Below are 13,394 nucleotides of genomic sequence, written 5' to 3' on the forward strand. Positions count from 1 at the left end.
GGGCAAGTGTTCTACTGCTGATCTATGTCCTCAGCTGCATTTTCCTATATTGCATTTAAAAAAACCATGTGTGGGGGTGTTTTGTCCACATATTTCTATGCACCACTTGCACGCAGTGCTTACAGAGACCAGAAGAGGACATTGCATCTTCTGGAACTGAAATCACAACAGGTTTATTGGCTACTGTGTTGGTGCTAGGAACCAGACCCGGGTCCTCTGCAAGAGCAGCAGATGCTCTTAACTGCTGAGCCATCTCAGCAGTCCCCCATATTAAACTTTTGGGGCCTAGCAGGATGACTCTGGATAAAAGCCCGATTATCTGAATTCAATCCCTGGAACCCATATGTGGAAGAAGAAAGTCAATTACTGCAGGTCGATTTTCACTTATTGCTATCTGGGCATGGTGGTTATGCCTTTATCCCAGAACTTGGGAGACAGAGGCAGGCAGATCTGTGAGCTTGAGGCTAGCTAGATCTATTTAACAAATTCTCCCCCCATCAGGACAGGCTCCAAAACCACAGAGAAACCCTGTCTCGAAAAACCAAAAAAAAAAAACCAAAAAAAAAAAAAAAAAACCACCAAATTCTCCCCCCAAATAAGTTCTTCAACAGGGTGGTAATGGCACACACCTTTAGTCCAGCACTGTGGAAGCAGAAGCAGGTGGATCTCTGAGTTTGAGGCCAACCTGGTCTACAGAAGTGAGTTCCAGGACCACCAAGGCTATGCAGAGAAGCCCTGTCTCAAAAAAAAAAAAAAAAGAAAGAAAGAAAGAAAGAAAGAAAGAAAGAAAGAAAGAAAGAAAGAAAGAAAAGGTTTCCTCAAGGCAAGACAACGTTAACTATTTTGTTTACCCCATATTTTAGGGCATGGCACAGTAAATTGTCAAAGATATGCCTCAGTCAAGAGTCTCTGGTATTCCTTGCTGGCGCAGTCTGATGTCAGGGAAGAACAGTAAAAAGATGTGTGCCAGTGGTCAGACAAGCCCGTACACAGGTGGAAATTCGTAGACTTGCCATGAAATTTCAACAGGTGTCTGGGCTTTCTGGGCCTTTGTTGCTCCCTCTGAAGGGCTTGGAGGCAAGCCGACCTATCATGTTGGTCTTAGCCACAGGCACCACGCCCTCATCTCCACAATGATCCACAGCTCTGCCACGTTTCATTCGCTCTCTTTGTATGGGTGTGTTGTAAGCATACATGTTACACACATGTACAGGTGAACATGCCTGTGAGAGCACGAAGGACAGAAACTGATGTTGGACACCCTTCTTTCATTGCTCCCTGCCTGATCCTGTGAGGCAGGCCAGTGAGCTCCAGAGACCTTCCTGCAACTGTAGGCCCAACACCTGGCTGTTTGCATAAGTGGATCCCCGAATCAGGACTTCATGCTCGCACAGCAAGCACTTCACTGACTGAGCCATCTGTCTAGCCCCCTTTCTTTTTTGAGGCTCCTTTGAAGGTTATTCCTAGCTTGGCTACACCTGTCCAGAGTTGTGGTGAAGAGAGGGAAAAGGACAAGCGTCCAGGACATCTACATTAGTCTGTCCTCATTCAGAACGAATGCACAGGCCATCTCAGTGCCTCTGGCCCTGCCTGCTGGAGCATCAGAGGCACTGCGGCTGGTGGCTGGATGAGGCTTTTTTCTGCCTGAGAGTGGAGTCATTACTTGATTACGTTAAAGGTGCCAAATGAGCCCTTCTGACTACTTGGTGCCTCTTACTACCATTTCTGTGCCGTCAGGGCCCATTTTCATGCAGCTGCCACTCCAGCTCACTTCCCACAGACAGAGGCCTTTTGGGAAACCATCTCTGAGAACAGTGGTTTTATTTGAAGGGAAAAAACCCAAAACCACAAAACTATACACAAAGGATGGTTGTACCTCTCATTCCCCAGAAGAGGGCTTCAAGATCACAGCTGTGCAAAGTCCCCTTTGTGCTGCTCCAGCCACTGGTCCAAAGTCTGGGCCTTGGGGTTGAGTTGCAGGGTTACGTCAATGTTCCGGTCGGGTTTCAGGGCATAGAAACGGAACATGTTGGCCAAGTCTCGGGCTCCCGGGAAGCCAAGCTTCTCATATTCCTCAGGAGTTGTCTGGAAACAGAGAGAGAACTCACACATCTGCCTCCTCCACAGCCCTGGTGATACCAGGTAGGTTTGGCTTCCTTCCAAGCCTAGGGTAGCCAGGGTATAGCTGGTTGGCCCTGCAGTCACCAAGTTGGGCACTCACTGTGAGACCACATGAACACTTCCAGCTAGAAAGCCAGAAGCATGGAAACCGTGGCTCCTCCCAGGCTCCCTGGCACTGATCAATTTAAAGGCTGTTCTTTCAGAGTCTTGAGATGCAAGCCGTCAGTGCCCTTCAGAGCAGAAATCAGCCACATCACTTCTTCGTTCAAAAGCCAAAACATTTCTTCCTTTTTTCTTCCAATCCCAATCTGAACTCGTGAGTTCCTTAGGTCTTCTACAGCCCTGGCTTAGTCCCACCTCTTTTTAAAGCCACCTGGCCATTTAAGTGCACTTTTATTTACCCTCCCTGCCCCCAAGACAGGTTTTAGGTTTCTCTGTGTAGACCTGGCTGTCCTGGAACTCAATCTGTAGACCAGGCTGGCCTCAAGCTCAGAGATCCACCTACCTGCCTCGAAACAAACAAAAAAAACCTTTTGGGAGTTAGGGGCATCGTGCAAGATGTGGGCCTTCAGAGCTGCGGGAGGCACCTACCTTTGCATGCTGTACAGCCTTGCCAGTGTGTCGGGTGAGAAGTGCCGCGTACTCCTCTGCAGTGTGCCTGCAGGTGCTGAGCCCGAGGTTCTGCCCTACATACTCCTCTGGCTTCTTCAGCAAGCTGAGCACCACGGGGCCCAGGTCACTCACCGCCATTCCATCTATAGGGACGTCACCCATGGGCAAGTCTGAGAACAGATAAGAGTCCTCAGGGGAAGGGGTTGGCAGCTGGTTTTCCCAGCAGCCCGTCCTCTGGGCATCCACACATAGCAGTGCTGGTCTGTTTTCGTGTAGTGCCAGCAGCACTCAAGTTCTGTGAACTATAAGTCTGACCCAGGGGTTTGTCATTCACTGGGCAGATAGCACTCCCAAACTCTCTGTCAACACCAGTATCCTCACGAGAAGGTGAGTGACAGATCGTCAGAGGGCAGAGAATGAGCCCAGGTACCAGGCCCTCCAGCTTCGGCCTCTTCTCCAAGCTGCTCTAACCCACTGACCCACTGGCAGGACGCTAGTTGGCCGAAACTCCCTTCCAAGCTGGGTCAGGCATCCAGTGTGTTTACAGATTGGCCAGCAGGTACTGTCTACATCCTCTGCTTCCTGTTATGAGCAGTAATAACCCTGCCTGGTTCTCTCATTACTCTAAGGAACCTTTATATTAAACCCATTTCACAGAATGTTGAGGCCTGCCTAAGTTAGATGACTCCCAGTCTCGAGCATGATCTGGTGACAACCCCATTGTTGCTTCCTATGCTGCGAGCTGTGTTTCACTCTGTGGGGTAGGGCACACTCACGCAGCAAGTAGCTCTGTCCATCAGCAGCCTTCTGGGGCAGGAAATAGGAAAGGAGGTTCTCAAAATAGCAAGGCAGGCGCACGCTGGTCATGGGAACACCGATGTCTCGGAAGTACTCCTCCACCTCCCCTTTGCCATCGAAGTGGCCTGCTGCCAGCCTTCCCGCCGTCAGCTTCTTAATGTTCTCCAGGCCACTGTAGACGACATAATGGAGGCCCAAGCGTTTGGCCAGATCTGCTAGAAGCTTGCCCTGGTAAGCAGGAAGGAGAGACGGCAGGGTAAGAAGAGGAAGGCTAACCATCCTCTGCTCAAGGATTAACTCCACAATGCCCCACCTGTGATGCTAAAAGCCAGACCCAGCTACCCCGAGGAAGCCTCTGCTCTGGAATACTGCACAAGTGCAGCACTACACTAAGCTTTCAAACTCCAGGGTCACCTTTAAGATCACATATTTTCAACTATGCACACTAAGGGATAGATCAGAGGTGAAGCCAGGAAGATCAGGGGTTCAAGGCCAACCTCAGCTACATGAGACCCTATTTAAAAATAGAAAAAGGAAAATTTAGAGCAAGCCTGCCCTGAGAAGGGGTGCATAGGAGCCTTTTTGTTGTGCATGCCCCATCTTTGCTGACCACGGAAGTCTGCCGACTTCATTGGTGAGCTCAAAGTCACCTTTGGAGAAGCAACAGCTTGATGGTTAAGCACCAAGGCCCACTCAGGTTCGTCTGGGCTGTGTGACCAGGACAAGTGGTCCAACCATTGTGACTCTACTGGTTAATAAACAACGATCCATGCCACTAAAGTTGGGGGTATGAAATCGCAGCCCCCCAAAAGATCTGCCCATATCTTACCCCCACAAACTTGTACATGTGATTTCATTTGGTGACCGGGTCTTTGTAGAAAGCCTTTGTAGAAAGCATTAACAGTCTTGAGATTTGATCATCCTAGATTATTAATCACATGAATCCTAAATGCAAGGGTCTGGAGAGATGATTCATTGGCTAAGGGCACTGACTGCTCTTCCAGAGGACCCAGGCTCATTTCCCAGCACCTACACAGCAGCTCCCAACTGTCTGTAACTCCAGTTCCAGGGGGCACTTGATCCGCTCTGCTGGCCTCTGTGAGCAATGCATGTAGGGGGTGCCATAGACATACATACAAGACACGTGGTGGCTTGAATGAGAGCAGCCCCCATAGGCTTGAAAACTCAGTCCCACTGGCGGGACTGTTAGGGAAGAATTAGGAGATACGGCTTTGTCAGTGTGTGGCACTGGGGATGGGTTTTAGGTTTCAAAAGCCTCTACTCTGGCAGCTCTTTGAGCTTTATGCCGTGCCTATGGATCAGGACACTGCTCCAGTGCCATGCCTCTCTGTCAGCTGCCATGCTTCCTGCCATGATCAGGGACACAAACTCTCTGGAACCATGAGCCCTAATAAACGTTTTCTTTTATAATTTACCTTAGTCATGGTGTTCCTTCACAGCAATGGAAAAGTAACATAGACAATGCCATAAACATAAAAGGAAAAAAAAAAATCAAGCCAGGCATGGTGGCATATGCCTGTAATTCTAGCATTCAAGATTACAGATTCCAAGCGCACTTGGGCTACATAGCAAGACCTTGTCTCACCCCTTCCTGCCAAAATAAAACACAAGGAGCCAGGAGGATATGGAAGAAGGACTGGTTCTCACTCCTCAAGTGAGAAGGGACTGTGACCTTGCTGGTACCTTAATCTGGATCTCCAACTTTCAGAACTGTGAGACAATGTCTGTGGCTTTGGACTACCTGGAGTATGGTTATTGTCGCCCCAGGAGGTTCACAGGTTTCCCAGGGTTAGGGAGACAAATCTGTCTCAGTCAGATGTTTGTCCCATCTGCCATAGGGTGGAGTGGGTCCAAGAGCTAGGTAGAGGGTGTGTCCTCCATCTGTGTTTGGAGAGAGACAAGGAGCAAGACCTGAAGTGCTCAGCCCTCCGTGGGAAGTCAAAACTGCCTTCTACATCACCTGGGGTCCACAGTGTGTCCAAGACACGCTGAACCAGGCCCCCATCTTCTCACACCTTTACCTGCTTGACTTCTCGGTCCTGGCTGCACGTCTCCCAGTAGTTGGTCACGATGAAGCTGGCGTGAGCCCCAGTCAGTGCCAGCTCCATGCTAGCCTCGTCATCCTGGTCTCCTCGCACCACTTCCGCTCCCCTCAGCTTCAACTCCTGGGCGGCTCTCTGCTCAGGATTCCTTGTTACCACTCGAACCCTGAAAGTCCCATCTTCCAGCAAGGTGCGTGCCACTGAGCCACCTTGGGCACCTGTGAAGAATCAAAAAGTTCTCTGGGGTCACAACTGCTAGTGTCAGAGCTAGAGTACAGCCCAGCAGGGATTGCTCCACGAGGCAAAAAAAAAAAAAAAAAAAAAAAAAAAGCCCGGAAACATGAGTGTTGTTAAACTACTTCTAGGTTTTCTAGATTTGGGGGAGGTTGCTTTGTTTTATTTTGAAAATCTCACTGTTGACCTGGAACTCCCGTGAAGACTAGGCTGGCCCTGAACACAGATTCCCCTGCAATGCTAGGGTTGAAGAAATACACTACCACACTCATCTTCTCTACTAGGGCTTTTGTTTAGAGACTGAATTTTTTTTCCTTTCGACCTCTTTCTCCAGAATGTTGGGAATACAGGCATGAGCCACCACAGCATGCGTTTCCTGGACTTATACATATGTAGCAATCTGTGTCTGGTGTTCATGGAGGCCAGAAAAGGCATTATATCCCCTGAAATCAGAACTGCAAACAGTTGTGAGCAGCCCAACATGGATGCCAGGAGCCGAAGTAAGGTTTCCCGTGAGCAGCGCTTTGCCTTCTTAAAATGTATAATTCAAGGGCTATCGTGTTTTCCTAGAATGTATGAGACCCTAGGCCCAGTCCCGAGCACCAAACATACACATACAAAATAACAAAGGAATAAAATGTATAATAAAATGCTTTTTAATATAACCTGTGAATTGGGTAACCATCTTAATCTCCTCCTACCATGATGTGTCCTCGCCCCCAAGAGAGGCCTTAGTTCTCTTCCACTAAGTTGTCAGCCATTAATTTACTTGGGATTTGTCCTTTGTTAACTTTCATGCAAATGGAATGATATTTGTGGCTTCTGGTGACTGCTTCTGTCAGCTCAAGATTAGTCTACATTTCTGTTTTTTTCACATATTTGTACTGTGGTTGTTTGCACACGCACGTGAGAAGATCCAAGCAGCGGTATTGGTGGCAGGCACTCTTCCCCGCTGAGCCATCTCACCGGCCCCCATTTTCATTCCTAGCTCGCAGCACATATGTGGCTTTTACAAGATTTTCCTTTTTAAAACTTTATATTTTTATTAAGTATATCAGCATTTTGTTTGCATGTAGTATTTATGTGCAGTACCTGAGAAGGGCAGGTGAGGTCCTCAGATCCCCTGGAACTGGAGTTACAGATCGCTGTGAGCAGCCAGGTGGGGCTGCTGGGAACTAAACCAAACCTCCACAAGAGTATCAAGTGCTCTTAACCCTGAGCCCTCTCTCCAGCTTCCATTTATTTATTTATTTATTTATTTATTTATTTATTTATTTATTTATTTATTGTTTGCTTATACAGGGTTCCTCTATATAACAGCCCTGTCTGTCCTGGAACTCACTTTGTAGACCAGGCTGGCTTTGAACTCAGAGATCCACCTGCCTCTGTCTTCTGAGTGCTGGGATTAAAGGCGTGCGCCACCACCACCCAGCATCCCAGCCTCCTATTATAACACTTCCTAGCCAGGTGATGGCCAGTCTACCTGTTGTCTCAGCTACTCCAGGGGCTGATGATGGAGAGCAGTTTGCAGTTTGGACCTCAGGCATTTAAAGCCAGCTGCCTTGATGACACAAGGCGGTGGTGGTGCATGCCTTTAATCCCAGCACTCGGGAGGCAGAGGCAGGCGGATCTCTGTGAGTTCGAGACCAACCTGGTCTACAAGAGCTAGTTCCAGGACAGGCTCCAAAACCACAGAGAAACCCTGTCTCAAAAAAAAAGGGAAAATTGGGGGCTGGAGAGATAGCTCAGAGGTTAAGAGCACTGGCTTCTCTTCCAGGGGTCCTGAGTTCAACTCCCAGCACCCACATGGTGGCTCACAATCATCTGTAATGAGATCTGGTACCCTCTTTTGGCCTACAGGCATACATGGAGGCAGAACACTGTATACATAATAAAATAAATCTTAAAAAAAAGGAAAATTGGGTCAGGTGTGGTGGCCCAAACCTGTAAGCCCAGCACTCAGGAAGCAGAGGCAGATGGATCTCTGAGTTTGAGGCCTGTCTGGTCTACAGAGTGAATTATGCCAGGACAGCCAGGACTTTAAAAAAAAAAGGGGCATCTTTCCAGCCCCATTATTTTATTTTATTTTGAGAAGGGTCTTGGTCTGGAAGTCAGAGAGCCACCTGCTTCTGCTCCCCAATACTAAGATTAGCCTTTTTTTTCCCTTTCAGATATATAAATTCTTAAAAACAAAACAACAAAAACTTTTCCCGGGCTGATGATTAAACCTAGGGCTTCCCAAATACTGGGCAAAGGCTATACCCCTCAATTGCCTGCTGAACTGCTGCTGAACCGTGGTGGCGGTGGGTTATTGGTCCATTTTATGTGAGTGGTGTTTTTCTGAAAGGAAAACAGCGGACAGGAAAGTGTATGGAAGCAAAGTTACAAGCTGCTGTTTGAAAATGTGGCCGATATTTATATTTACTCTGGTACAACACCAAAGAAATTTGTTATCTGGGGGAGGAGGAAGGGAGAAAATTTAATTTGGTATTCTGTGCAAATACACAGGGGAGCACACATGCATGCACGCACACGGAAGTTGCTCTGTAGACCATCTGGCCTTGAAACTCTCAGAAAGCCTCCCGCATCTGCGTCCTCAGATTGAAAGTATTAGCCACCACTTCTGCCCATATATATGTGACCAATATGTACTCAGGTTTTGCCGCCCCCGCCCACCCATATGCGTGCGGGAACCACAGTCGCTCTTCCTACAAACGAGGGGCTGGGAGGCCCCAGCTTGGCCGATCTTGCCAGGCCCGGCTCGCTCACCTGTGGCTCCAAAAACCACCACCAGTTTCTTATCAGCCATGGGCCCCAGGGCCGAAGGAGCGTGTTCCAGAGAGGCCTGGAGTGGCGGAGTTGAGGAAGGGCAGGATCTCCGCCCGGAGCCGTCCTGTCCGAGATCCCGTTTGGCTAAACCCAGTGTCCTGGATCTTTGCTTCCTGTACCCAGACCGCAACTCGGGTGACAAAGGTTGGGAGAGGGAGATAGGGGAGAATAGGATTTGGCGGGATCCGCGGGCCTACAGCAGAGTCCATTAAATGGGGGGGAGTGGCAATCCTATGCAAGCCGCCAGCCCCCACTGTAGCCTCCAGGCTACCCTTGCAGAACCCCTCCGGGCCTCACTATCCGTGTGGCCAGGCGGATGCCAGGCTTCCGAGCCCCTGTGGTCCTGGTCCTGACCCTGCTCCTGCTCAACCAACCTGCTCCCCCCCTCGCTGCCTTGGATGGTTCCTCCCTTCATGCTAGGGCTGCTTCTGGGTTTAAGCGTTTGAATGTGCGCACTGCCCCGAGTGTGCAGGTCCGTTTTGCCCCAAGCTCTCATGGCACATAACTAGGGGGTGGGAGGAGGGGAGGGGGTCTTCTGGACGGAATACCTGTCTCAGCCTCCAGAGTGCTGGAATTAGAGGTATGGATTACCATGCTTGACTAGTTACGTGAAACATAGATCTAAACTCATAAAATGTTTTTGTTATCCTCATCATTATTATTATTGATGAGGTCCCACTAAGTAATCTCGTCCGGCCTGGAACTTGATATCTAGGCCGGGCTCTGCCTCACCAGTGCTGGTGCCACAGCTCGTCTTGGTTACTTTTTTAATACATACATGAACATCCATCTTCATTTGCACCTCATGATAAGTGTCAGTGGCCCTTAACCCTCTGCGGCCATCTGTGGGTCTGTGGGACTCCTTTGCCGGACTCACTTTTGCCGGAACTGCAACTTTTTTTTTTTTAAACAGTTTCTCTGTGTAGCAGTCCTGGCTGTATATTTAACAAATGGTGCTGGCATAACTGGATATCAACATGTAGAAGAATGAAAATAGACCCATATCTATCACCATGCACAAAACTCAAGTCCAAATGGATCAAAAACCTCAACATAAAGCCAGCCACACTGAACCTTATAGAAGAGAAAGTGGGAAGTACACTTGAACGCATTGGCACAGGGAACCACTTCCTAAATAGAACCCAGCAGCACAGACTGAGAGAAACAATTAATAAATGGGACCTTCTGAAACTGAAAAGCTTCTGTAAAGCAAAGGACACAGTCAATAAGACAAAACGACAGCCTACAGAATGGGAAAAGATCTTCACTAACCCTACATCAGACAGAGGTCTGATCTCCAAAATATACAAAGAACTCAAGAAATTGGACACCAAAAGATCACATAATCCAATTTTTTAAAAAAATGGAGTACATAAAAAAAATAAAAAATAAAAAAAATGGAGTACAGACCTAAACAGAGAACTCTCAATTGAGGAATCTAAAATGGCTGAAAGACACTTAAGGAAATGTTCAACATCCTTAGTCATCAGAGAAATGCAAATCAAAACAACTCTGAGATTTCATCTTACACCTGTAAGAATGGCCAAGATCAAAAACACTGATGACAACTTACTAGATAGGATGTGGGGTAAAGGGAACACTCCTGCATTGCTGGTGGGAATGCAAGCTGGTACAGCCTCTTTGGATGTCAGTGTGGCGATTTCTCAGGAAACTGGGAAACAACCTTCCTCAAGACCCAGCAATACCACTTTTGAGTATATATCCAAAGGATGCTCAATCGTGCCACAAGGATGTGGATTCCCTTTGTCTGTCTCATCGGCACAGAAGCATAATATGATAGGGTGAGGTGTCGGGCATTTGCAGAGCATTGTAAGCATCCGTTAAAATCACTATTAAATGCTAATGAGAAGTTCTGCAGGTTCTTACTGCTTCGCTCTCCTGCGACTAAGCAGAGCCTTTGGGGAGCGGGGCGATCTAATTCCCTAATTAGCAGCTGGTGGACTTTCTTCTGCTGCCTTATGTAGAAGACCTGTCAGTCAAACAGCCAGCTGGCCTGGATTATGCCAGCACTAGCCGGCTGGAACACTCCACAGACACCTGGAGAAAACGAAGGATCACAGGATTGCTTTCCTGAAGGCACAGCTTTGGTGAGGGCTGTTGGAAAATCTGTGGTGCCAACTTATTGCTTATCAAGAAGCCTCCGTGAACTCTAATCTTGCAACTATTTCCGTCTAGGCGGGGGGGGGGGGGACGTTTTTTTGTGACCTAGCAAAATATGACCTTGATCGGTGCTAAGAGGCAAGGTAATGATTACTCTGAGCTCAAGTTTCAGTGTCTCTTGTAGGTGCTTGAGAGGCAAGACTGTGATTGGTCCAAAACAAATAGCTGAAGTTTGTCCAAAGCAAATGGCTATGATTGGTCATCGGTCCAAACACCCTTCTCAGGGTGCTTAGTTTGGCTCACCTAGTGGGCTGGCCATGAGACTTCTCCTGTGAGCCTCAGCTGATGCTGTAGGTCCTCCCAGCAGCTTCTCAACTGGAGGGTTTGGGGGTTTGTGTTGTGTTTGTTCTTTTCTCTTTTCAGTAGAGTTGGCAGAGTTAAGACGGAGGAAGCCATGCCAGGCAGTAATGGTGCACACTTTTAATCCCAGCACTCAGAAGGCTGCCGGGTATTCTGTGTTGCATGGGTTGGCCAAAGAGGTCATTCTAAGATGAATTCTTTAGGCCTGTGTGGCAGCAGGGAGGTCCAGCCTCTGATGGACTAAACCTTGAATGGCTGTGTAAAGCCTTATTTATTGATTGTTACACAAAGCTGTTTTTTCGGTGTTTTGGGGGCAAACAAGTTCCTCATACCAAAGCCCCTGCTCTAATCTACACGTCCTCTGAAGGAAAGCATCACGCCCCGGCCACTTTAGTCTATATTGTGTTTGCAGTACCCAATAATCCAAGAGTTCCAGGTGTGCCAGAAGCATCTGTGACCAGAGTCGTGCAAAGGCTGCAAAGCTGCTTTAGAAAGACAGCTCTGTAAACCACAGACAACCGTCACTGGTTCCCACCAAGATTTATTTAAGCTGTTTATAGAAAGCAACTATTCTGTTCTAATGAGTACCCTATCTACAGTGACTCTGTTAGATTCCTACAACAGGAGGCAGAGACAGGCAGATCTCTGTGAATTCAAGGCAAGCCCTGTCCACACAGAGAGCTCTAGGACAGCCAGAGCTACACAAAGAAACCTATGGGGGGCGGGGGGAGGAAGGACAGGGGCTGGAGAGATGGCTCAGGGATTAACAGCACTGGCTGCTCTTCCAAAGGTCCTGAGTTCAAGTCTCAGCAATCACATGGTGACTCACAACCATCTATAACAGTGAAGCACGATTAATAAAAGCTCAGGGTCAGAAATTGGGTTTCAACCTCAAGACCTAAAAAGCAAAACAGCTGGCCACTGGCTCTTACCTCAAACTCAGTCTGAAATGGCTATCCTGCCTTCTGGAATCTCAGGAGATTGCATCTGAGAGCTGTCTTCCCCCATTTTATAATCCTCTCGGAGGGCTGGGATCAAAGGCATGCACCGCCCAGTTTCTATGGCAACTAGTGTGGCTATAGGGATTAAAGCTGTGTGTCGTTATGGCTACTGAGATTAAAGGTGTGTGTCATTGTGGCTACTGTGTGTCATTATAATCTGGTCTGTAAGGCTAACCAGTGGACTGTTTTACTCTCAGATCTTAGGCAATCTTTATTTATTAAAATACAGTTGAAATGCCGCTATGTTTCCCTTTTTTGTCTAAAAAAAATTAAAAAGGCTGTAACGAATACAAGAAAACAATATACAGTAAGTTCATCGACTATATATAATATATACAGGCAATAAATACGTCAAAAATGTCTAGTCCATTTTCATTTAACAAATTCAGAGAAAATATTTCATATCTATCCTATCTCAGTCCAAAGTTTTCTACCTAATTTAATTTCTATCATAACTTTCTTTCTGTGTCTGTTAAATTTTAACTATAACTATCTAATCTTCAACTCCCTCAGAGACCCAAGAAGGAAATTATATTAACTGAGTAAGCAGACTTCCAAAAATGTGAGTAATAACAGAAACAGCTGGCCACCTGGACAGTCACCAAAAATTCCTCTGCAGTGTTGGGGCATCTGTCTGCAGCCCACAGGCCTAGCATATTCAACAGACTTTTCTGTGAAGCAGGATATTTTGTGTCTTTCTTGTCTAATTAGGACAGCATGATGTCAGCAGTCGAGGCAGGGGCATTTTCTTGCCCAGTGGCTTACTTTTACCACAAAGAAAGTAAACTCCATGTGAAGTTTCTTCAGTGCATGTAGTCTTCTTTGAAGTAGCAGGAGCAGACATGTCTCACTGTCATAAAAAAGAAGAATCTATCTTATTAAAACATCTTAAATGCCATATTCTGTAGATCTCTGAAGAGTTTGAAAATGACCTATCTAAATTATATCTTTGTTTGACCTTGAAAACATACCTAATGTGACTACAAGTTTGATTATACTAGGTGATTAACTACTAACCTATATTTCTTTATTATCCTAAGCAGTTAATAATAATTTTCAAGGACTAGAAATTTGCATTACATTGCTAAATGAGCTGTATAGGTACAATACCCTGAACAAAATTAGGCATGAATATACAGTATGTTCTAACAAAATTAATCACAATTTGTATTGATATAAAAAAATTGGAAACAATATACAAAAGTAAAACCAATGTAAAACATTTAAAATTAATAGTTGCTGACTGAGAAGCCAA

At 46.8% G+C, this 13,394-nt stretch overlaps 2 protein-coding genes across 4 annotated transcripts in view; one reads left to right on the forward strand and one right to left on the reverse strand.

Annotated features, from left to right (window-relative positions):
- The window catches only part of Dnaja3 (DnaJ heat shock protein family (Hsp40) member A3), a 31,840-nt gene extending 25,461 nt beyond the window's left edge, over positions 1–6,379 (forward strand). Inside the window, exon 11 of the mRNA XM_075941891.1 lies at positions 6,163–6,379. Coding sequence (XP_075798006.1) covers positions 6,163–6,224 — 62 coding nt within the window. The 3' untranslated portion in view covers positions 6,225–6,379. The remainder of the gene's footprint in view (positions 1–6,162) is intronic.
- Positions 1,805–8,841, reverse strand: Nmral1 (NmrA like redox sensor 1). 3 transcript variants are annotated; one of them, XM_075941894.1, is made up of 5 exons: positions 8,598–8,841; positions 5,574–5,812; positions 3,510–3,759; positions 2,713–2,876; positions 1,805–2,085 (listed from the first exon to the last, which is right to left on the reverse strand). In XM_075941894.1, the coding sequence occupies exons 1-5, from the start codon at positions 8,635–8,637 to the stop codon at positions 1,906–1,908; spliced, it is 873 nt and encodes a 290-aa protein (XP_075798009.1). In that variant the 5' UTR covers positions 8,638–8,841; the 3' UTR covers positions 1,805–1,905. The 3 variants fall into 3 exon arrangements, with proteins under 3 accessions (XP_075798009.1, XP_075798008.1, XP_075798010.1); XM_075941893.1 differs by having other exon boundaries at positions 2,713–2,903; XM_075941895.1 differs by having other exon boundaries at positions 1,805–2,165; positions 2,713–2,903.
- Positions 8,842–13,394: the final 4,553 nt, after the last annotated feature.

This window comes from Microtus pennsylvanicus, chromosome 11 (assembly GCF_037038515.1).
Source record: "Microtus pennsylvanicus isolate mMicPen1 chromosome 11, mMicPen1.hap1, whole genome shotgun sequence".
NCBI classification, from domain to species: domain Eukaryota; kingdom Metazoa; phylum Chordata; class Mammalia; order Rodentia; family Cricetidae; genus Microtus; species Microtus pennsylvanicus.

Bases quoted from the DNA above. Each gene is read 5' to 3' on its own strand.
- Nmral1 (XM_075941893.1), bottom strand. From the start codon at position 8,637: ATGGCTGATAAGAAACTGGTGGTGGTTTTTGGAGCCACAG. The intron at 2,904-3,509 runs GTGAGTGTGCCC...ATCTGTTCTCAG, and splicing joins TGGACAGAGCTACTTGCTGC to ACTTGCCCATGGGTGACGTC. The intron at 2,086-2,712 runs GTAGGTGCCTCC...CTCTGTTTCCAG, and splicing joins AGGCTGTACAGCATGCAAAG to ACAACTCCTGAGGAATATGA.